At 35.8% G+C, this 24685-nt stretch overlaps 1 protein-coding gene across 7 annotated transcripts in view; it reads right to left on the bottom strand.

Annotated features, from left to right (window-relative positions):
• The window catches only part of MCF2 (MCF.2 cell line derived transforming sequence), a 118611-nt gene that overhangs the window by 7331 nt on the left and 86595 nt on the right, over positions 1–24685 (bottom strand). For 5 of the 7 annotated variants that reach the window (XM_023202555.1, XM_023202556.1, XM_023202558.2 and 2 more), the window contains 11 exons: positions 23546–23717; positions 18938–18975; positions 16300–16388; positions 13830–13896; positions 12978–13093; positions 12789–12858; positions 10492–10584; positions 6451–6543; positions 5506–5631; positions 4595–4816; positions 518–610 (listed from right to left, as the gene is read on the bottom strand). In XM_023202555.1, coding sequence (XP_023058323.1) covers positions 518–610; positions 4595–4816; positions 5506–5631; positions 6451–6543; positions 10492–10584; positions 12789–12858; positions 12978–13093; positions 13830–13896; positions 16300–16388; positions 18938–18975; positions 23546–23717 — 1179 coding nt within the window. Of the gene's footprint in view, positions 1–517; positions 611–4594; positions 4817–5505; positions 5632–6450; positions 6544–10491; positions 10585–12788; positions 12859–12977; positions 13094–13829; positions 13897–16299; positions 16389–18937; positions 18976–21884; positions 21933–23545; positions 23718–24685 lie in introns of all 7 variants that reach the window. The other 2 variants (XM_023202554.2, XM_023202557.1) reach the window with 1 other exon arrangement.

Genomic DNA, 24685 nt, shown 5'->3' with positions numbered 1-24685 from the left:
AGTCATGATACAAATATTTATTGTAATGACAACATCCTCTTGAAATGTTCTGATTCCTCTTCCCTTCCCTGAAACACGTTGGACCCTATACGACTGGCCAGGGCTTTAACCATGTTCTTTAGAAGTAGAAAGCAAGTCTGAACTGTCACATCCCCATGTCTCATAATCAGGTACCCCTAGAATGCTTAGCACAAGAGGAACTCAGAAATATGACAATTCCATAACTTGGAAACTTGATGGGGACAGAGAAGTACCTGCCAAGCTGTCAGCTCTAGTTGATAAGTTTCCTATGTAGTTGTGAAAACTTGAAGCCCTAGAGAACACCACAGGCATATCTCAATGTAGCTACTAGAAACCATTTAAATACATCACAAAGAATATTCAAATAATATTTCACTGACCTACATGAAAGGAGTGGAAATTTTGAAGCGTGACCAAAATTATTTTTGTTTATAAATTCGGGCTTTTGTATTTCAATGCAGGTTTTGGTTTCTAGAAGAATTTTTAAATGACCAACCTGGACAATATAAACTTCTTCCTTTTCACCATACCAGATTTCAAACTTGCGGTTATCACCTTTTACATATTCAGTGATTCCAACTTCATCCATCTGTAATAAATAAGTCAAAATTTTCATGAGCATTTTATTTTGAATATGAAGTTACATTAAATCTACCCTATCATATTCTAAATGAAACAGAATTTCTCTTGGGCAGAAAAATACATGTTATATTTAATGAATATGAAATGATAACTACAATCATAGACGAGAGTATTTAAATGTTTTCATTGAACTATGCACTTTATAGTTCAGATTGCATGCTTCATTTCAGTGGTTGACACAAATGTTATAAATCTGAACATCCAAGTAGCCCATCTAAGATCTAATTATGTTATAAATTAATAGTACACTATTAAATTATTGGGTCAAACACAGAAGTAATTAAACATCAATAAAGAAAAGCCACTGAAAATTAATCTAAATGGTTATTTAGAATAATCATTTGACAGATCATTTAATCTTACAAATTACAATTTATTTTGATAGAAGCCTTACAAGTTACAAACATTTAATTTATGGGACAGGAGAGAACCAGCCAGGTACACAAGGATCTCTCTATTTTCCACCAATCTCTTGGCCTTTCTAAAAAAAGAAAAAACAAATAATATGTCATGGGACATTGTTGTCTTTTTGTACCCAGTGAAACTTCTGTACACAATATCTCTTCCTTACCACAGTTTTTTCTTCTCCTCAATGTGATCATGCAAGTCATAAACTCTTCCACTTTCTTTCAACGTTTTCTGCTAACAGCTTGGCTAATTGCATTTTGGGCAATCTCATTCCTTTGCACAAACATTCTTTTAGTCCTTTCTGCCTTCCTCTTTTCTTTCAGTTCTTATGTAATTATCTAAAGGAGTATCTCAATCTCTGTTCTAGTTATGAGCTCCCCAAATGGCCCTAGTTAGAGTTGATAAGCATTAAAGGTAGTGCTAGGGAGATTGCCATACCAAGGAGAAGAAAAGCACTTATGCTTAGAAATGTAATTTAACATATTAATGAAAGAACCCGTGACATCCACCCTGAATGTAAGTAAGAAGTTATTTTCACAATGTCCCAAACTATCTTTATCTTTATATTCTCACTCCACCATTCCAACTAACCTACTTCTGCTCAAATATCACAATTTAAGATGAATAGTAATCTCATATTCAACGTTTTTAAAAATTAATTTTGTTTCATTACATGGTTTTGTCTTAATAACATGATGAGCTAGAAGGCACACAGGCTTTGAAGTTAGAGAGGTCTGGATTAGAATACATCTCTACCATTCACTAGCTAGCTATGTGTCTCGGTGCAAGTTGCTTAACTTTTCTAAACTTCAGTTTCCTCAACTATAAAATGGAAAGAACACCTATTTCATAGGGTTGATATAAGGACAAAATAGCATGGAGTGAATGCTTAGATTCTATAATGAGCTTTTTAAAGTATGAGTTTGCTTTCTACTCCTTCCCCTATTTAAATTGCAATTTATTTTTTATTTTTTATTGCAAACATCTAGTACATCATTATCGATGAGGTGAACTTTTCTGAGTTGCCCTGGAAATCTAACCATTATGTATTATACATAGTAAGGACTATGTGCAGGTTTGTTAAATTTTTAAAAATCAATGATAATAAACACATGAACTAAGGAATCTAAAGGACTCGAATCTCCCCATCTGGTCAACTTTGACTTTAGATAGGGCCTTTCCTTGCATATAAGTGGCCAACTTAAAATATAACATATAAATCATTAGAAAGTACACGGTCAGGCCATGGGATTCCAGCTTTGTATGGTGCAGTCAAAATAAGAGTTCATTTAAAGTGAGAGACACAGACAAAGGCAACAACAGACACTGGGGACTACCAGAGGAGGGATGGGGGGGACTACCAGAGGAGGGATGGGGACAAGGGTTGGAAAACTAACTCTTGGGGACAATGCTCAGTACCTGGGTGATGGGATACTTGTACCCCAAACCTCAACATCATGCAATACAGCCAGGTAACAAACCTGCAGATGTACCCCCTGAATCTAAAATAAAAGTTAAAAAAAAAAGTGAGAGAGAAGGTTATGATCCTCTCTAAAAAGGGTAAGACTTTGAAACCAATAACCCAAATTGTTAAACAACACATTGACTAGGAATGCGAGCAATTGCTTAATGCTGGAATCTCATGATAAGCAGGCAAGCAGAAGTGAGCATAGTGAACCCTAAGAAATATCCTAATTTTCAGTGGTATCACCATTTCCCCAGGAATCCTGGTCTAAAGCCTTGTAGGCATCACTGGCTAATGTTTTTTATTAAGGATATTCGGCATTACTGGGGAACCAAAGAAGAATCAGAAAGATTTTCTTCCTTCAATGTCAGGTATTATTTAATTTTTGAAGCTAGTAAGTCATCAAGCCCATCTGTCTACTTTCTATTGAAATGTTTCTTGCATCTATCCCACCTTCTCTGTTTCCATGGTACTCACTGCAGTTTCAGTTCTCATGACTTAATCACCTAATATCCCCCTTACTTTAATGTACTCAAGAAACCTTTTGTTAGCATGTCCGTCATTGCAACAAATTAAAGGTAAAATAGAAAATTAATATGAAATAGAAATACTGTATTAGGTAGAAATTAGGTCACCTCACAATAAAATGTACATCAAATGGATTTGGGTCAAATATGCGTAGGAAGGTAAAGCACCTTCCCAAGGAATAGGTATACAGACAGCCAGAGATTTGAGCCCTCTCTGACATAGATTACAAGTTTTTGGTTCTCAATCAATGTTTATTAATGACTTAGAAGGCCCTTTGAGATTTGGGGGCTTAGAGGTGGATGCTAAAATCAAAGGAGCAACTGGATGAAAACAAGAGTTTTAAAGAAGCTGCTGTGGGTTCAGAGTGAAGCAGGGAAAATAGATGATAGGCAGAACTACTTCTTTTTGACCTGACCCTGGGCAGGAACCTTGTTAGAAACAACTAGGGGCTGCTGATCCTATGGGAACAATCAAAAGCAAGGCCTGCTTATAGGTAGTCTCTTAATACAAACACCTCATGCCTGTCTCAAAACATATTGCCTGTCCTCTTTATAACTGCTGCTGAAAATTTCATCAATTGTCAAATATACTGGTGATGAGAACCATGAAAGAACATGCTCATGAAAAGTGACTAATGTGATAGCGGTTGGGGAATTAAGGACCATCATTTTCTCTATTTTTGAAATTTTCTGTGACAAATATTATATTGGTTTTAGAATTTAAAATCCAAAAGATGAAATTCATTAGATGTAAAAAAACTTCAAATTTGTCAATTATGAGTATCACGTGAATTGGAAGTTCCTCTTCTCTAATGGAGAAACCAGCTGTATCATTGGGTTGTCAATAACTTCCCCAAACAAAACTGTTCTCATTTTAATAACAAACTAATATTAGGAAAAAAATGGGGATTTGGTTTATAGGAGAGAATAAAGTAATTTTGAAAGATGGAACAGGACAGATATGGAAAGGATTCAGCCATAGGTGGCTTTGAACACCCAGGAAGGGTGGAGCTAGGGAATGGAGGAGGAACACAGAAAGGAAGGTGGGGACATGCTAAATACAAAAGTTATCCATTTTTAAATTGCATTGAGGAAAAGGAGGTAACTCTTTCCTCCCTGTCTCTCCTGTAGCATAAGGCTCCTTTCTAACAAGACCAAGAACTCCACCCAGTGCCACTGGAAAGACAGTGCTTATGAGGAGGCTGGGACACTCCTTATAATCTCAAGCCATGCTCTTCAGGATGCTATGGAGCCCCCTTGGGGAATACCTAATATTGTAGTGAGAAGAAAGGGAGGAATCAAAGCTCTGAATTCCCTCACCTTCACTTCAAGCAGAGAAGTTATGATTCATCTGACTTCTACATAAGACTTAAGATTTAAAAAAAAAAAAAAAAAACCAAAGATGTGCAGCTACAGTATAAAACGTACTATTTGAAACAAAAAGAAAAAAAAAAAAATGTACAAACGGGGAGACACACACACACACACACACACGAAACAATACTACATTACCCGATACAAATTGTCTTACTTTCCAACAGTGTTTAAAACTGTATGATGGGTATCTATCAGAGCCTTCTCCACTTTCAACACGCCTTTTGCAAAAAACAATGGCTTTTTCATACAAGAAAAGGTGTCGCTGCATTGGTTTGAATCTAGCCAAATCCTTCATTTTTGTAGCACCTTTCTTGTGTCCTATCCAAACACTGAATCCACCTTGCATTATCATCTTGCCCAGTTCATTTAAGTTTCCCTAGAATGGAAAATCAAAACCCATTAGTAGAAAGCAAAGCTACATTCAGCTCTCTGACATCAATATGCTAGTGTTTAGCTTGAGCTACTAAAACCCTGAAGAATAATTTATGTTTTTTAAAAACTTAACTTTGTATGTTAAAACATGGCATGCACCACATAAGTACAAAATTACTGTGGGGGTGGGGGACAAAAGAAACTTCCTTTTCTCTGGCTTCATATCATCTGGAGGTATTTCAGCCAGGGTAAGTCTCCCCATCTCTTCTTCAGTCCTGATTGGTGCATGATATATACCAGTTCAAGTTTTCCCACTGGGTGGAGCTAACCTGTTAAAAGGCGACACAAGTGCTAAAAGATTTGATTCTTTTCTTTCCTGTCTATTCCTATCTATAGGGGCAAGCAGCAATTACACAACAATACGTTTTCTTAGCTGACCCAAGCATTCCTTAAGTATGATCTCCCAGGTCTGGGATTGGGGGAAGACCGTTGTGGACAAGGGGGATCTCATAAATCCATTTGACTGCTGATCTGAAGCCAATTCTCCACTTAGCATTATCAGTAGTAATATCAACATTTTGATCTCCATTTATCTGATTCTTATATGTTATTTCTCAATTGGTTCCAAGAGGGGAAAAGGGATGTTGAGATGTTGACCCTGTAAAATTCCAACAATTATTAAAATGTGCTTACAATATAGCCATTTATTGCAATCTGATGCATAGAATCATTAACTGATTTCAGTAAATCCAGCATTGCATCGAGTGCCTCCTTTAACAGAGCAGATCCTTCACAGTCTTTGCTATATTTTAATAGCTCCTGTAATTAGAAATCAGGAATTAATATTAGGCAGATATTAATATCTGATTGAAATGAATAAGTTTTTGGCTAACATGCTTTCAAGCTGGAATCCAAATATAATGTCACATTTTGGAGTAATTCCTTTTACATGCTCTTTGCTGCAGTAATATTTTTAATAACTGCCAAAATAGAGGAAGTAGAATAGTGACTGAATAGTATAAAACAAAGGACATTTAATGCTTCTGGAATTGAAGTATAATAGCTATTAAGACACATCAGAGATCAGTTTTTAAAGCCATTACATGTAGGGTTCTTTTGTCCTCTACATACAATAATTTGTTTTAGCCATGATGCACTCATAATGCATATAGCATAGAACGTTATGAAAATTCATTTTAAAACAAGTCGTATTGTATTTATATTTAACACAAGATTCTAGTAATCCTTTTGCATCATACTAGGGGAGTGCCATTTGCATTTTTCATTAGGAAGGCCCCTATGAAATACAGCCTCAAAACTATAAGAAATATTTGTTTGTTTAGTTCTTCTTACAAATATTTAAAGTTCTTCAGTAAAACATTGTGTGGAAATCAACACAACTTGTATGAAAAATTAAATAGCTAAGACTCCAGATATTCTCAGCCTGGTATCTATGCCTATGGCATTTGTAGTCACAGTGAATTGATGGAGCACACTGCAAAATTCTGCCAAATCCAGCCTTCCCAGTCATTGAGCCTACCTATTTCTAGTGCTTCCTAGTAAACTATTTCCTTTCCAATGGCTTTGCCATATCTGACTCAAAAAGTAAAGAAACAAACAAATGCTTCATATAATTACCTTCAACAATAACTGATATTTAGTGATTCGTTGCACTGGTTTGAGTAAATAGGAATCCAGTCTAAGTCTGTGTTTTAACTTTCTTTGACATTCCTGTCATTAAAAGATAAATATCAATAAAATTAAATTAAGACATGTACCTGTGAAAATGCCAAGTGTTCATTGATTAAACCTAATGCCCCAATGTTTCTTACATCTCAAAGAAAATTTATTGGAAAAATCACTGTTATAGTACAGAAATTACAAGACACAGTATATCTGAAAAACTACCATAAACACTGTTTCAAGGATTGGAGAGGTAAACAATATCAACATTTCAAAGATTTAAAAGTTTTCAAATATAAATTCATATGGATGTAGAATGCTTAAAAGGTGTGAAAGCAGGGAATGACTATAGATTAACATGATTAAAACATTCTTTAATATATTCAAGAAAATTCACAAAAGACCAAGCTCTATAAGCCAAGGCTCAGAAAAGAAATTGGTTGTGCTGAATATAAATCAGACTGGATATGAGAACAAAATTTTTAATATCACAAGAAAAATAAAGCCCTCATCAACTGGTGCTATACTTCAACCAGTAATTGGCCCATTGCCACTATAAATATAAAGGTCACAGCATTGGGTTTTGGCAACATTGTAGGGGTCCATAGTTAGGGCAAGATGCAGGTATTTAGGATGAAATGTGCATAGAGAAAGTACAGAACATGAAGGGATTGGGGAAACATCATGCCTGAATAAGAACCATGGCTCTCCTCTGAATATGGGTAAAATCCAATATACAATCTAATTCAAACAAGAGTTAAAGATGGAGGACTGCTATTAGGTTGGTGCAAAAGTGATTGTGGTTTTTGCCATCACTTTCAGTGGCAAAAACCACAGTAACTTTTGCACCAACTTGATACGTGCACTTAAATCTCCTCACTCATGACACCCAACTAAAATGATGGAAAAGTTATCTTACTAGGCAAAATCACACAGTTATGAAGAAGATGAGAAAGGGGAAAACTTCAGTAAAATTTGGAAACTGGAAACCAAACTTAGAAGTGGTCAACAACTGAGCACACTGGAGAAAAGTGGATTTCAAGTTGGTGGAGGAAAAAGCCAAGGAACAACTCAATTTACGTTATAAACATCTCCTCCCTGCCCTCCACAAAGTCTCATGGATTATAGACACCAAGTACCTCTGAAAGTGGGAGGTAAAGTTGAGGTTCAAGAAAGGATGCTTGTTGAAAGTCTTTTTAAGAAGTAATTAGATAATAACAAATGTTGGTGAGGATATGGAGCAATTAATACCCTCATACACTGCTGTCGGAAATGTAAAATGGTGCAGTAACTTTAGAAAAGAGTCCAGCAGTTTCTCAAAAAAGTTAAATGTAGAGTTACTATATGACCCAGCACTTTTACTCCCAGGTATATAGCCAAGAGGAATGAAAACACATGTCTACAAAAAAACTTGTACAAAAGCATTCTTAGCAGCATTGTTCACAATAATCAAAAGGTAGAAACAAGCCAAATGTGCATCAATCAATGAATGGATAAATAAAATGCTATACATCCACATAATGGAATATTATTCAACCACAAATAGGAATAAAAAACTAATACATGCTACAACATGGATGAACCACTAAAATATTATGCTAAATGAAAGAAAGAAGTCAAACACAAAAGACCACATATTGTATGATTCCGTTTATATGAAATGTCCAGAATAGGTAAATCTATTGAAGACAGCAAGTAGATTAGTGGTTGCCTACGGCTGATAAGATTGGGGAAAAAAGGGAAGGTAACTGCTAAAAGATACTGGTTCCTTTCTAGTGATAAAAACATTATTAAATTGCTTATGGTGATGGTTGTCAACCTTGTGAATATAGTAAAACCACTGACTTGTATACTTTAAAAGGGTAAACTGATGGCATTTTAATTATATCTCAATACAGCTGTTACAAAAAGAAAATAAATGGCATGAAAAATCTAAATAAAAGCAATAAGGCTCTCAGATAACCATACCATTTTGCACAGCTGGGTGCCTTCTCTTCCCTTCCTTTGGCAGAAAATAGGATGTTTATCTAGAAAGAGTAAAACACAGGGCCTGTGGACTAAAGGACAGAAGGTTCAACTTAGGGCAGAATACCATATTGAAAAATATTCAAGCACTCTCCATGTTATATCACAAACAAGTGACTCTCAGCCTTTTCTCCCAACTTGGCTACCACAACACAAGCATCCAGATCATTATACACAAGGTAGCAGTTCAAGGAATCTGACCAGCCTAATAGAAATGCTCCAGAGATACAGGTATGGGGGAATCCCTTCAAGCAAAAAGCTTGAGACAAATAACTCAACAATGAGGATCATGGTCAATAAACCCACACATGGCCTGGAAACTTCCAATAAGATTTTTAGTCTTTACTTCTAATGTAAGTGGATAGACAAGTATCATCAGACATTTGAGGAGAACATCAAAGATGGGTAATAGAAACCAAACAAAGAGAAATAGAAAGAAAAAAGCAACATGAAGACAACAGAAGCTGTGCAGGGAGAAGAGAACAATTTTTAGAAGAAAAATCAATTATCATCTTTGTATAGATGAATGAAGATACTGAATTCATAAAATGAAAACAGAATTCTATTAAAAGAAACATTGAAAAAACAGAAAAAGGATGAGGGCTCTTCAAAATTAAAAACACAATGGCAGAAATGGAAACCTCAATAGAAGGACTAGAAACTAGAGTAAGAAGACAAAGAATAGAAAATAGAAAAGATAAGATAATTAGAGGACCAGTCCAGGATATCCAATATCTGTGCAACAGAAATTCCAAAAAGAGAAAATGGAGAAAATTGGGTGGAGGAAATCCAAGAAAAACTCCAAGTAAATTTGGACAGGAGGTTCCAAATTCAAATTTATCACCCCAAGACTAGCATAATGGGTAAAAAACAGTGCCAACATTTGAACACTGAAAATAAAATAAGTTTTCATAAGCTTTCAGAGGACAGAAACTAAGTCACCTGCAAAGGAGCAAAAATTAAAATGGCATCAGATTTCTGAATAGCAACACTGGAAGCTAGAAGACAATTAAGCAATACCTTCAAAATTCTGAGTATAATTATTTCTTACCTAGAATTCTATACACAGCCAAACTAGTAACGAAGTCTTAGGGTAGAATAAAGGTATCTGCAGACACATACACTCTCAAAAACTTTTATGTACTGTGTACACTTTCTCAGGAAAACTACTGGAGGATGTGTTCCACCAAACAAGGGAGGTAGACAAGAAAGATAAAGACATGGCACCTAGGAAGGAGGAGAGCCTATGCAACAGACGACAGGTGAGAATTCCAAAAATTATGTTCACCAAGATGCCCAGATGACAGCTGTGCAACAGGCCTAGTGAGTCTAGACAAGCAAGACGGAAAACCCCAGGAGATATTTCTTCAAGAATATGAAATTCAGAGAAAATAGAAGGTGTTTCAATGTAATACGAAGAGATTTTTGTAACTCCCACATCTGGGAGAGGCTGGGGTAGAATAATGATAAGTATCTAGAAAACTGAGTAAAAAGACCATTGCAAGACAAACAGAAGGGAAGGAAAAGCAACCCTATTATACCACATGATTCATCTGAGCAAAGAAATTACATAGTCTTAATTTAACACTGTATATCTAACCAAAATTACGATATGACTATAGTGGAGATTTTGAAAGAAAAGAAGTATATTTGTATATGTGGTAGTTGGGTGGGAGGCTGTGAAAGAGAGCTAAATCTTCATCTTCCATAGGATAAAGGAGAAAGATAAGCATGCCATTTGGAGCTATGGAGGTAAATACCAAAGGATGTAGCTAAAAGTGCTGAAAGTGTTTGCCTCTGGGAAGTTACAAATGTGTTTGTGTGTGTTGGCGGGGGAGGGTGGATTTGCTCTTTAACCTATATACGTATATGCATACGTAACGTACTTAAAGTAGAAACTGAATTTATGATTAAGAAATATCCCAATATCTTCCAGAAAGAGTATATCCAATACTTGAATAATTACTATACCTGGAAAAATGCACATTCTGAATACTTCCTCCAAATTGTTTCTGATCTGGGCTTATTCTGACAATATTTTGCATACATCTGAAAATCATCCTTCTGTGATAAAAAAACAAATTCAAATGTATTACTAATTTGTGAATATGACTTTTGCCATCAAGAAAGGCTAAACAAGAGGGGTAACCAAGCATCCTAGGAAATGTGGCCTAAAGGGCCTACTGTACTAGCAGCTGGTCAAAAGCCTTCTTTATATTCCAAGAACAGTATGCCCATTGCATCTGGTGGAAGAACACATAATTATCTAAGTAATATCAGAACTTCCACTTGCCAAGCTTGAGGCTTAGATGGAGCCTTCTCTGTCTGAACTATAGAAACCTACTTTTTTGCATAATGATGAACTAACAGGGTGCCAAGAAACATATTCTGTTATTAGTATCTTGATTCCCTAGTGAATGAACTTGTACCTGACTTCCAAGTTAGAGCCTACAGTCCTAGGTTCATCATTGGGACATTATCATTGTAGCATAATCCATTTAGGCACTTAAGCAATTCTCTCTCCCTGGAATCCTCTTTCTCTGACCCTTGCGAATGGGCTACCTCCTACTTATTATTTAACATTTATCTCATGAGTTATCTCTTCTATAAAACCATTGTTTATACCCCCATTCTATGTAAGATGCCCCTTTCTGGATTTTCCCAGGACCATTTGTATATTTTGAATCTAATGCAAGTCATCTTCTACACAATTAATAATTTCCCTGTTTTTATACCTAAATAGATTTGGGCTTGGTATACACATTATCTGGCACAATGCTTGGTGCATAGTAGGTGACCGGTAAATGGTTATTGAATAAATAAACAATTCATCAATAAACATTTATTAAATCACAACTGGTTGCTAAGAACACTGCTAACCTAATGAGAGATACAACAATATATAGGATATAGACTCTGGATCTAAGGGCTTTCCATTAAGTTTCAGAGAAAATTCATGTATACATGTAAAGGTGCACAAGCACAGTAAATATAAAATCTCCAATGAGTAGGATAAACATTACATACTATAGAGTCTAAAGGAAGGATAAACTGCTATTGCTTGAGGAAGTTGGGAAAGAATTTGGTCATAATTTAAATGTGTTTAAAGTTAAAACATCTTAGTCGGGCGCGGTGGCTCACGCCTGTAATCCCAGCACTTTGGGAGGCCGAGGCAGGCAGATCACGAGGTCAGGAGATTGAGACCATCCTGGCTAACACGGTGAAACCCCGTCTCTACTAAAAATACAAAAAATTAGCTGGGCATGGTGGTGGGCACCTGTAGTTCCAGCTACTTGGGAGGCTGAGGCAGGAGAATGGCATGAACCCAGGAGGCGGAGGTTGCAGTGAGCCGAGATTGCACCACTGCACTGCACTCCAGCCTGGGTGACAAAGCAAGACTCCGTCTCAAAAAAAAAAAAAAAAAAAAAAAAATTAAAAATTAAAAAATAAAAAATAAAGTTAGAACATGTTGAGCAAGGTTGACACACAGTTCTTTCTTACCCTTATTCTCTTCTCATTTCATAAACACTTTGTGGGATAAGATATCTATTTTGAAGCTTTCAACAATCACCTCTATTGAATAAACTCTTAAATCAAGACAAAACTAATCTTTCAGGAAGAAGAGAAACTACATAAGCAGAGAAGCATACACAAAAAATATTCAAACAGAAAACTCTAATGGAGGAGAGTACGATCACTAACTTGGGAAGTCAATTGTATTAACCATACTCGGGACACAGAGGAATGGGCCTCCCTAAATGCTTTTGTTGAATGAAAAGAACTGACAGCTCTCTGTTTCTATGAAGTTCCTGTGATAGATGCCTTGGTGGCTGGAAGTCAGACTAGATCCAATTCTAAAACTTTACGTGTATTTTAATAAGACAAATATTATAAATAATAAGGTGTTTTTTAGGCAAAAAATTAACCAAGCCCCAGAAAGTTTTGTTACGATGATCCCAACTCTTACATCTTCATAGCCAGGATTGTCCCTGGATTACTAGGATTACCCAGGAGTCAGTGTTCAAGAGCTGAGCCGCTGAAGCATTTGATACCACAGAATGGAACGGGCATTTTTATGCTCTGGATATCCCAGTGCTTCCATTTCTGCAGCAAAACTTGGTTCGGTATTAAATACTCGCTGGAGTAATGTATCTTCCCCAAAAACATAAAGACATAAAGTACCTATCTTGTCGCCAAATCTGTTCTTATAAGTGCATTGCTATTTTGGTGGTGCATATTTATATATTTTAAAAAATAATTTAACTAACCCTTTCCAGGAAACAAGGTCCCACGCTTTCTGGAGCATGAGCGCAATTTTCCAGGCTGCTCAAGAAAATGCTGTGAAAATTTCAGAGAAAAAACAATTACATGATTTTATGTGAAATGTAATAAACTGGTCAAGAGAGCACTTTAAATAGTTTCATAAAAAATAAATATTCAATTCAGCAATTACATACTCATTATGGAATTCATATATTTCTGCCATGTTTCCAAAGAGAACGTCCTTTTTCTTTCTCAGGAGAGGTGGCATAAGATCAAACATCTCTGGATTATCCATCTCCACTCTATAACCCTACCCAAAATAAATACATTCATGCATTTTAAAATATTTACATGTACATTTGGTTGGGCTACTAATGGTGTAGGTACAGCAGAATATTAGGGGATTTGAGGGTGAACTTGTTTGAATTTTAATTCAATTTTAATTCAATTCAAATCTCCTACCCAAAGTTATCTATGATTTTTTTTTTTTTTTTTTTTTTTTTTTTTGAGAAGGCAGGACAAGGAAAGGAAGTCAAGGTTTTCCAGTCAATAGGCAGAATAAAGTAATAGCTCTTTGGCCTTCAGAGTAGCTTGTAGTGTAGGAAACAAGATAGAAACCAAGATAAAAACATAGATTACAGGTCATCAGCTTCTCCTTAAATTGGCAATATGTGTTTAGGTTTTTTCAGACCAAATAAATACCATGACATTTTTGTCAAATGAATATTTTATCCCATTCTCAGTTTTTTACATCACAATCTCTAAATAGCACCCTGGGAATAACTGTAACAATCGGCTATATCCCTAAGAGAACGTTTTGTCTTCTGTAACAAATTCTAAATCAATCATTTCCATTACTGAGGGAGAGCGTGAATGTGCACGTTTAACCAACATGCTGCATCAAACAATAAAAGAAATGCCCACTGCTGCCATATGACAACCAGGGAAGGAGATGGAAGTAGAAGATTGTCCCTAAACACTTTCTAATGAATGTAGCAAGGGATCATTCGGGAAAAGATAGGGCAAATACAATTTGAATAGCTTACCAACAAAACAGTATACAGTTCTCGAACATAAACTCTCTCAGTCTGTATCAGTTCATTTAGGACGTGGCTAAAATGAAAAGACCATATTTATCAGTTATTTTATTACTGAGATCTATATTGCAATGTTTCAAGTATTATCATCATGAGAAGGTAAAAATAGCTAATGCATAGGAACTATCAATGGTTTTTGTTTTAGCATCAAAATATGAAACTACTTTTATGGTTTCTAGAATAAAAACTATATATATAGTCTTATGGGTGGTTTTTATTCATTATATTTATATTCATTTATATATATATAAAAATATATATATATCCCGCTTTTTTCATATATATATATCTATATATATATGCTCAAGGGTTACTATAAGCTTTAAAGAACTTTATTTCTAACTCACTGAGATTAGGAATAAATTTACTAAAAACTCACAATAACTATTCTTAAATGTCTGAGGTTTTTATTGTTTTGGGGTAGCATAGTTTATGAATTTTAATACCCTTTTTTCCCCTAAAAAATAAGTATTAGCATTTTAGGCACTATTTTTCCCTTTTCCCAGTAATGTTCTGAAATTTTCTAAGGGAGGCAGTAGATTTTTTTACCATGTCTCCCCAAGTGTGTGTCATAGTTATATTTCATATATATATATATATATATATATATATTTTTTTTTTTTTTTTTTTGAGACGGAATCTCACTCTGTCACCCAGGCTTGAGTGCAGTGGGGTAATCGCAGCTCACTGCAACCTCCACCTCCCGGGTTCAAGAGTTTCTCCTTCCTCAGCCTCCCTAGTAGCTGGGATTACAGGCGCTTGTCACCACACCTGGCTAATTTTTGTATATTTTGGTATAGACAGGGTTTCACCATGTTTGTCAGGCGGGTCTCGAACTCCTGACCTCAAGTGATCTGCCCGCCTGGGCCTCCCAACATGCTGGAACTGCAGGCATGAATAACCACGCCCCACCCATTTCTGTAATAATTTTGTTTATTGTCTCTGGAAAATAAAATATATTTTCTTTTCAATGTGATTTCCAATCGACATCATATTTAAAACTCACTTCCCTTGTCCCCAGTATAAGTAACCCATTTGATTTAACTTATACTTTTGACTATTTTTCTTTTTCTTTTTGGATATTAAAACATTTAACATTTGAGAGCCTTATAGTATATATGTGTGTGTGTGTGTGTGTGTATGTATGTATCTCACACACACATATGTGTACCTACAACTTGCTGCAAAATGCTTGCTAATTACAACTCTGTAATAAAACATTTAAAAGATGAATATTCTTATGTCTAGAATATTAATATGCCATTATAACAGTGAACACAATTACTAACATCTATTAAATAACATTGTATAAATCTGTATAATCCTTTGTAATTTTTGATGTACCATTCTATTTGATTTGCTTTAATGTGACCCCCAGAGCAAATGCCAGAGAAAAGGCAAGTAGGCAAGGCAAAAAAAACTTTATTAACTTGCCAATGTGAAGGAGGGGCGAGGTTCACCGGCCTCCCGCGGTGGAGGCCGACAAAGTCGCTCAGGCGTTCTCGGGCGAGGTTCCTAGGTCCGCACACCAGCAGGGGCCAAGGAAGTTCGCACCGCGGGCCTACCGGGAGCGGCTTTTATGTCCTGGGCCCCAGAGTGGGCGGGCAGTGGGTGGGACATAGGCAGGTCAGGGGCAGGGGTGGTAGGCGTGGCTAGGCGGGTTCCGGTTTTTCTCCGTTGGAGGTCGGGTTGGGCCTGCGCAGTCGACCCGTGTCTTTCCCGGGCGTGGGAAAGTTGACGGTGAAGAACCCGGAACTGCGCCATCTTGCCTCCGTTTGTCCAAACACTATTCATTTTGTATACCGAAATTTGCTAAGAGAATAGATCTTAACTGTTCTCACCACACAAAAAAAAATGGTAACTATGTGAAGTGATAGATGTGTTAACTAACTTGATATGGTAATCATTTCACAATATATACACATATCAAAGCATCAAATTGTACACTTTAAATATATGTAATTTTGTCAATTATATATCAATAAAGCTGAAGAATTAATAGATAAGGTAATTACCATGATTTGATCATTATACATTGTACACATGTATCAAAATTTCACACTGTATTCCATAAATATGTACAATGATTATACGTCAATGAAAAATAATAAAACTTTTTTAAGAATGATAAACAAAAACCTCCATTTTATTTCAGTCTGGGCAAAAAAAAAAAAAAAAAAAAAGAGGATAGCAACATTCTGAAAAAGTTTAGTTAATTTTCTTCAAATCACATAAACAGGCCATAGGTTGGCCAGGCCTAAAACCTGGACTTCTGACACCTAAACTAGTGCTCTTTTCATCACACCCAGTAAAACCCCATTCTGTGAACTCAAATTTCTAATTACATTGGCCTTGAACACTGAACCAGACTCCCACAGTTAGATGTGTATGTGAGTTTATATTAATAAATAAAGGATACTTCTTTAAGACATCCAAGCTATTGCCATTGTCCAAATTGGAGGATGGACCAGAACTTCTCTTCTCCTGACAATCACGCACCACTTCAATCTGAAATACAGCAAATAAAAGTTAAATTAGCATCTCTGTAGGTATAATTCTTCTTCAAGGCTATCCAGCTCAAATTAAGTTTATTCTAGGTCCTAACTCTGAGGATAAATTGAAAAATAAAACTATGATATTTTTCAAAATAACTTTGATACACACTAGTAAAAAGTGATTTGAGTTGCCTAAGAAAACAGATTTAAGACACTAATTAGAACTTATTTTATGTATTAACTCTCTATTTATTTAGCATTCTTGGAAAATAAGGTTGATTCATAAAAAGTTAATTTTCTAGATAACTAAAGTGTATTCATTGAAGAACCAAACATCTTTTTAACTGTAGTGATTTTTGATGGAAACCTTTCTAGAAAATATTACATGCATCCTTGAATTCTTTAATCAAAGACATACAACATAACTGATCCTTTTTCTTTATTTTTTTTCTAAGATCTGGGGCAAGCTAGAAGATCCTTTTCCTAATGATTCGATGGCATCATCATAAGCTTGAACATGATAAAATCTAATGATGTGCTGCAGGGATACCTGCAGAACTCCATTGTTTCTTGAAATAACTGTAACCTGTACATCTCTGTCTTTACTCCCTACCACATGTTAGTTGCTATAAGTTGCCTCCATAATTCTAAGTGATTGCCTTATTTCACAGACTCTAAAGGACTTGGACTGGCCTACTGAGTCAACTGCAAAAGATTTGTGACGATTATTTGTTCTTAAGAAGCATTTGAAGTGTATTCCTGGTATCCAATCTCAGCTGTATTGGACAGCTGAGCTTGCCAAAAGCCTGACCTCCAAGTAAATGTAACATTGCTTTGTGATAACTAGAACCCCAAATGAAGTACAGTATCTGTCAGCTAAATATTTCCCTAAAATGTGACCTACTTATTACAAATGAAAGAAACAAACATGTATTACGACTTTCTATATATTAGGCATGCACAGTCCTAGGTGCTTAACACATATTATATTTAATGCAAACAGCATTTAGCAAGTGATGGCATTCCTTTCCTCATTTTACATTTGGGAAAACTGAGGCTCAGAGAGATTTTATAACACGTAATACTACAGAATTTGCCTTTCACACTGTTTCTTTCTTGAAACCAGAAGTTGTGGCTGTACAAAATAATAACCAGGCCTGGTATATCAGTATAGACCATTCACTAGGCTGCTATTAATTATATTAAAACTTAGAGCATTATCATATGCCACGCATGTTCAAAGTGCTTCACAAATATTAGATTATTTTATCTTTAACTCCATGATGAGAGTGTTCTATTCTTATGCCCATTTTATATATGGAAACTGAGTTCCAGAGAACTTACCCAAGTTTATACGGCCAGTAAGTGACGGAACTGGGATTATAAGCCAGGCAGTCTAGTTTTACAATTTGTACCACTATGCTATACTGCCCCTTAAAAATATGTTCTCATCTTTATTTACCACAAAAAACACACGAAGAAAATGTGGGGTCTTGGGGACCGGGAGCAGTGGCTCATGCCTGTAATCCCAACACTTTGGGAGACCAAGGTGGGAGGATCACCTGAGGCCAGGAGTTTAAGATCAGCCTTGGCAACATAGCAAGACCCTGTCTATCAAAAAAAGTGTGAAAAATATTAGCCAGGCATAATGGCCCATGCCTGTAGTCTAAGATACTCATGAGCTTGGGGTGGTAGGATTGCTTGAGCCCAGGAGTTTGAGGCTGCAGTGAGCTATGATTGCACCACTGTAGTCCAGCCTAGGCAACAGAGTGAGATTATGTCTCAAAAAAAAAAAAAAAAAAAAAGAAAGAAAGAAAAAGAGAGAGAGAGAAAAGAAAATGTGGGATCTTGTAGCTATGATGAGTCTACTTCTTTACAAATATCAGACTATCATGGATAGCTGAGAAGAACAGAATCTTGTATGTAACAGTAAATAAGTATATTGGGCGCAGTGACGCACACCTGTAGTCCCAGCTACTCAGGAGTCTGAAGTGGAAGGGTGGCATGAGCCCAGGAATTAGAGGCAGCAGTGAGCTATGGTCACCCCTGTGAATAGCCACTGCACTCCAGCCTTGGCAACACAGTGAGACCCCATCTCTAAAAAAATTTAAAAACAACAACAAAAAAGAATGGATATGTTTTCTGAGCTAAGAGTTAGCCTCTGCATGGTCCATTAGAATCTGTCCTGTGTGTTTCATACTTGTAGGACTGGAATTGCTCACGAAAGAAAGTTTCTTCTGCAAAAAGGTGCAACACTTATTTACGATTATTGAAGTGATGGTGGGTGGTGGTAAAAAGAAGCTGGAACATATACAAGATGTTCTATGGAAATGATTCTAACCTTGAGCCAGGACTTGAGAAACAGCTCATACTGAGAAACTGACATGTCTGGGGTTATGCCAGTAATGCAGTGAAACACAATGCAGCAGAAGCCTTTTTTCTTTTAAATAGTCTTTCAAAGACACAATATTTGTCTAGTGAATAAAAAATATGGTTTAAGGCCCATACCAACTATGCAACTAAAGCAAAAAAGTCAATTTTGAATTAATTAACGATATTTACTTTTAAGTTGCTCTGATTTTGTCTCCAAGTCTTCTTCCCTGGTAGAGAAGTGTGAAAGAAGAATTTCAAACGAGAATTAAAGTCAGCACTTTTAATAAAAATACATATATATTTATTAAATAATTTGAGTTAATATTCCAATATGTTTATATTAATATTTTAAAATCACACTATAGAAGATAATGTTTGGTTGGACTTACATGATTTCATCTTCTTACTGAGCATGGTTTTGCTATGTATTCACCCATTCTCTCATTCATCAAACATTCACTTACTTGCCAAGCATTGAGGTAGGTGTTAGTGCTCACAGTTACTTGCAGATTTAATATTCATTCTGACACAAAAACGTTTAATGAAATTGTAGCTTATTGATTAACTCAATCAAAAAGAATTTTGAAAAAATCTAAGTTTAATCTACTAATTAGAGCACCTACACTTATTTGGCACTTTCTACATATTGAGCATTATCCTAAGCCTACGCATGTATCTTCTTTTTAAATACTCAAAATCATCCTAAGAGGCAGGTAACAACTTCTGTCCCTATCTTCTAGATAAGGAACTAAGGTTAATATCTTGTCCAAGAAGCAGAGGTGGTATTCAAATTCATATAATCTACTCTCAGAATGTTTCTAACCACCATATAAACATTTCCAAAGCATGATAAAATGTTAAACATGTCATCAAAATTCAAAGCTTTCATCTTTTTTTTTTTTTTTTTTAATGTTTAGTTTAAAAAGGGTGAGCCACTGTATTATTAAGCAAGGAATCCAGATGTTCCTACAAAGCCAAAGGCATGGTCCAACCAAAGACTAGATTGTTTAGATCCTAATTCTCAGGGCTGCTGAAAAGGCTATTACTCACACAGGCTGCATGAGACTCCTCTCTCCATGAAAGGAACAAATCTTTTGTCCTTCCCTCCTCAGCAGAAGCCAGTGACAAGCACACTCAGGAAAACGAAGGCCTGCTACGTTCTCTAGACACCATACTTCACTTTCACTTACTAAAATATATTTTCTATCTAAACTTCAAGTTTATATAATCATTTATATAAATATGTATTAAACTTAGTGGGAATTATACAAAATTAATTTCTCAATGAATACTAATATGCTCCACTTCAAAGAAACCTGTTCTACAGAGATTCAAACTTATTTCTAAAGGTAACTTAAGAGGCAATTATTAGTTTTGCCAATTAATTCTTTGCAACTACATTAAGAGATACAAAATAAATATATGCACAACTTAGAAGAAAAACATCTTATTCTTCAAAGCAAGGTAGATGTATTCATTTTTTAACAATGTAAATATATATAAAATGATTGAGCACCTACACCATATGCTAAGCTCCGTGTCTGGCTGTGTTTGGGGATACAAAGATGAATTGCACACAGTTTCTGCCCTTACAGAGCTTAGTTTAGCAAGAGAGACAGAAAACAGACAATTCCACTAAAGCCAAGAAGAAATTTGGGAGTACACGTTATCACACAGCATGAACACCTAAGCAAACAGGGGTGCAGGGAAGGAGAAGATGTGGGGAGGAAAAGCTTACCTGAAGGAAGTGGCTTAGAAATAGGAAATCTGATGGAGGAGTAGAAGCTAACATGTGAGAAAGGGAGAGGAAAGGAAATAGTGTTCCAGAGAGAGAACAGTGTGTGTAATGTCCACAAAGTAAGACACCTAGGAAAGGGAAGAAAAAGTGGGCAGGGTAAGTGGAAGAGACAGAAAGACTGTCACAGTTGCCAAGGCCAGGATGATGTTAGCTTGGATTAGGAAAGTGGCAGTAAGGATAGCAGTGGGGATAAAAAAAAAAAGTGAATTGATTCGAGAGAGATACTTAGTAGGCACAAATCCACAGGATATAGAATTTTTGACCGTTAGAGGTAAGGTATAAGTGAGGAGGAACCAAGGTCCCAGGCTTGGGCAATTGGGGAAATCACAATGCCATTCACCAAGATGAAGAGTAGAAAGATTGCAGGAGAGATGAGTTAATCTGAGGTATGTTGAGTCTGAGTTGCCTACGGGAAATTCAAAAAGGCAAATTATAAACAGAGGTCCAAAGCTTAGAAGAAAGATCTAGGCTAAAGATACAGATTTAGGAGCTCAAGCCACATTTTACATTTTATTCCTTGCTGTCAATGTCTCCCATTCTCAATAACTACACTCTATATTCAATGTTAATTCTACAAATATTTATCACATCTTGCTAAGTGCCAGGCCCTGTGCTAGGTGCAGAATTATATTTGATGCAAAGATAAATAAATAAATAAATAAATAAATAAATAAATAAATAAAAGCAAAGAACATAAAAACAGTTTGACTCATTTTTATGAGAAATTAGTACCTATGTTTTGAGTTGACCAAATTTTATATATTTGGCTTAGCGATTAAAAGTCTTAAGAAATTGTTTGGAATGGATTGTTACAATCCCTATTACTCACAGAGCAATTAGGTAAAATGAACAAGGTTTGTAGCATAAATAATGTTTTGATTTAGTTTACAAAGCATGATGCATAATAGATAAAATCATTTATCCATCCATGTCACTTATTTATTAAGCTGCATTCAACCTCATAAATACATTAGGCAGTCTCGAACTGAAGCAAATCCAAGCTACTCCTAACAAAAAGTTGGATCATGAAGTATCTTAAACAAAAGAAGGCCCGATTCATTTTAGCATTGTCAATTGCTTTTCTTTATTCTTTTTTGGGGGTCACTTTATGAAAGACATTGAGTTTAGAAGCATAATCTACATTTCATATAGTCATTTTCCAAGGTAAGCACAATACGAAGAGAATAATGGATGGTTATTAAGAAAAACAGGAAAAAGTTACTTGCAGGTAGAATGCAAGAATGAACTGCTGCTGTTTTAAGATGCCAAACTGGTTTTTCACAAGTACACAAACTCAGAAAAATGTATTGGCAAAAGTAATATAATAAAGATGGGTACCTTTTGAAAAAAGTTTACATGCTTGAAAGAAAGAGTATCCAACTCCCACTGCAAAAGGAAATTGTAATGCCATTAAATAAGAATATCAGGAAAAAAAAGAAACAATACAAAACAAAATGTGCTAATGAGTGACTAATAACTTGCATGGATCTGTAACAGTCTCCTCAAAACTCCGTTCCTCAACCCAAGGTGTACCACTTTAAGAACCTCTACGAGAAGTTGAGATTTTAGAGGACAATTAAGCAAGCAGCTTTAACCAGAGGAAAGGACTAGTCCAGTTTATCAAGTATTTTTTTATAGTCCTCAATTTTTTTCACCCTATCTTTACAATAACCTGTTGGAGTCAGTAGGTACTATCGTCCTTATTGTCCAGGTAAGGAAACTGAGACTAAAGAGGCTAGGCGAACTGTTTAAGGACACACAGCCAGTACATGGAGCCAGAAATCTAACCAAGATCTGTCTTCTCCTCACAAATATCAACCTATTTCATTTTTAGTCTCATAGCTATTGGGTTTTATCCTCTTATTGTTTTTTATTTTGTTATCTTTACTCTTTTTCCAGTAGTTGTAATATTCCCTGTATCTTTGATATATCTTTGATATGGTATTTAAGACATTGCTTATAGTTTTATTTGTAAATATATTTATATATTTCATAAGTATTAAACATGGAACTTTCATAATCTTAGCCTAGTTACCTGCTTTCATCACCTTTTGAAAATCTGACCCATGCTAGATATAAGGTATTATTTTTATGCTCATTATCCTTGGCTCAAGCCTTCTCTGAATTCCAAAGCAGTTCTCCTACACTAATGAAGCTTCTGATTCTATTTAGATCAGATAGACCGAATTTACTCCCATCTTCACCCATTCCACTTACTTAGGGCCCTAAAGATCAAATTACTCTCCTCTAAGAAGCCCCGAAGGCAGCTCAAGGGAATCCCTGAGCCATCCATATCCAGAGTAGTTCAACACATTATAAGGATAATTATTATTCCCATAGAACTTAGAAAGAAAATAGATCTTACATGGATAAAGCTAGGAATTAAAACTAGAAAATGAACTCTGTAACAGTAAATTACCAACAAAATTATTCTATTTAACAGCATTTATTTAGAAAAGGCAATCCATCTTATTATCTAAGCCATTCACTTACTGGTAGCTTATAAGAACCAAGTCATATTTCACCACTATGCAATACATCCATGTAACAAAACTGTATGTACTTGTACCCCCAAATTTATACAAATAAAAAAGAACCAAATCACTGTTTATCTAGAGTAGCAGTAAATATGTGTGTATGTGTGTGTGTGTGCGCACGCGCGCACGCACACATGTGTGTACTAGCTTCGTATTCTTTCCTTCACCTGCTGGAAAAAATGCAAGTTTGATGCTGGTAAAATTTTCATACTGATTTGCAAGGCAGGAGTACTCAGTACTGAGATGTTCACAATTCCTTGTACTGTACTATATTACTATTATGTTTTACTACATACAATAACCTCAATCTGACTCTTGCCTTGCACAATATAAATATGACCAAAGATGCTAAAGTGAAATTTTCATCTATCCGCATTGAAGAATAAACTCAGTATTTACATCAAGAGTAACAATATAAACAATAGCAAGAGAAAAAGAGACAGAGAAAGTAAGACATTTTACCTTGTTTAGAGGAAAAAAATGGTGTTCTAGATGTGATCAAATTTTCAGGTGTGGGTACCACAAATTGGATTGGCCTCACATGCTTATGTACCAGGTTCCTGAAACCAGCCTGCTGGTTCTCAAATATGCTTCGAATGTTTTCAAGCTTGAGTTGTATAGTCTTCATTTGAACCTGCAGGTTGCATAAGAATTACAGGAAATATTTTCTGAAATGAGGTCAATACAAACCCCATTACATTTCTCAGACTCAGATGATCAAAAAACAATTTAGAGTTTAAAAGATAACAACAAGCAATTTAGAAAAATAGCAAAACAGATTAATGTTTTATGTTCACATGGATATAAAACCAAAATCTCAACCAAAACAACCTGAAGGAAAAAATTACCAAGAAGCAGTCATGAAATTGGTCACTGCATAGAGTGATTTGCCCTTCATTGGTTCATTGGCTGAATCAGATAATGGCTGGGAAAGAAGGCATATTGCTCTTTCCTGTTTAGCATAAGAAAGTCACCAAGTTAAAAAAATAATCAAATGAATAACATTGGTATAATATTTTGTTACATTTTACCCTGTAGGACACTCTCGTTATAGTCCTCTATGTTGCAACAGGCTCCTCGGAGCCACTAATGGATAATGCACATTTGTACCTCTTCTAGATGCTTTGAGGAAGCTAGAGTTAAGCTTGGTTGCTTCCAGAGAATCACTGGGCTATTGCCATGACTAAATTTCTGATTTCTTGGGGCGTCCCCTAGGATATTCCGCTAAGCATGGGTCTAGATACTGCTCCAGCCTTGGAGTCAACTACACATTTTAGCAGCAAATAGCATCACAAATGCTCTTACCTACAATGTGGATAATCCTTCATGTGATTTCCAAGGGGGCAGTACTGAACTAACCTATAGCTCTCCACCCTGTTAACATCAACTTCTGCCTGCTCTTCCTTCTCCAAGAAGACCCAAATCCTATCTTTATGCTTTCATTCTCAAACTGAGTAGCAAAGCCACATCATCCACAGAGCATCTGCTGATGGTCACTGCAGCACAAAGGAAAGATGTTTGGGGTAAAGTACTCTTGATATTCTTGACATGGACCCAACATTCTATTATAGAAGAGCTTTGGGGCTTTCTCCAGTGATGCAC

This window comes from Piliocolobus tephrosceles, chromosome 12 (genome assembly GCF_002776525.5).
Source record: "Piliocolobus tephrosceles isolate RC106 chromosome 12, ASM277652v3, whole genome shotgun sequence".
Lineage (NCBI taxonomy): Eukaryota > Metazoa > Chordata > Mammalia > Primates > Cercopithecidae > Piliocolobus > Piliocolobus tephrosceles.
This window is presented reverse-complemented; position numbering and strand designations above follow the sequence as displayed.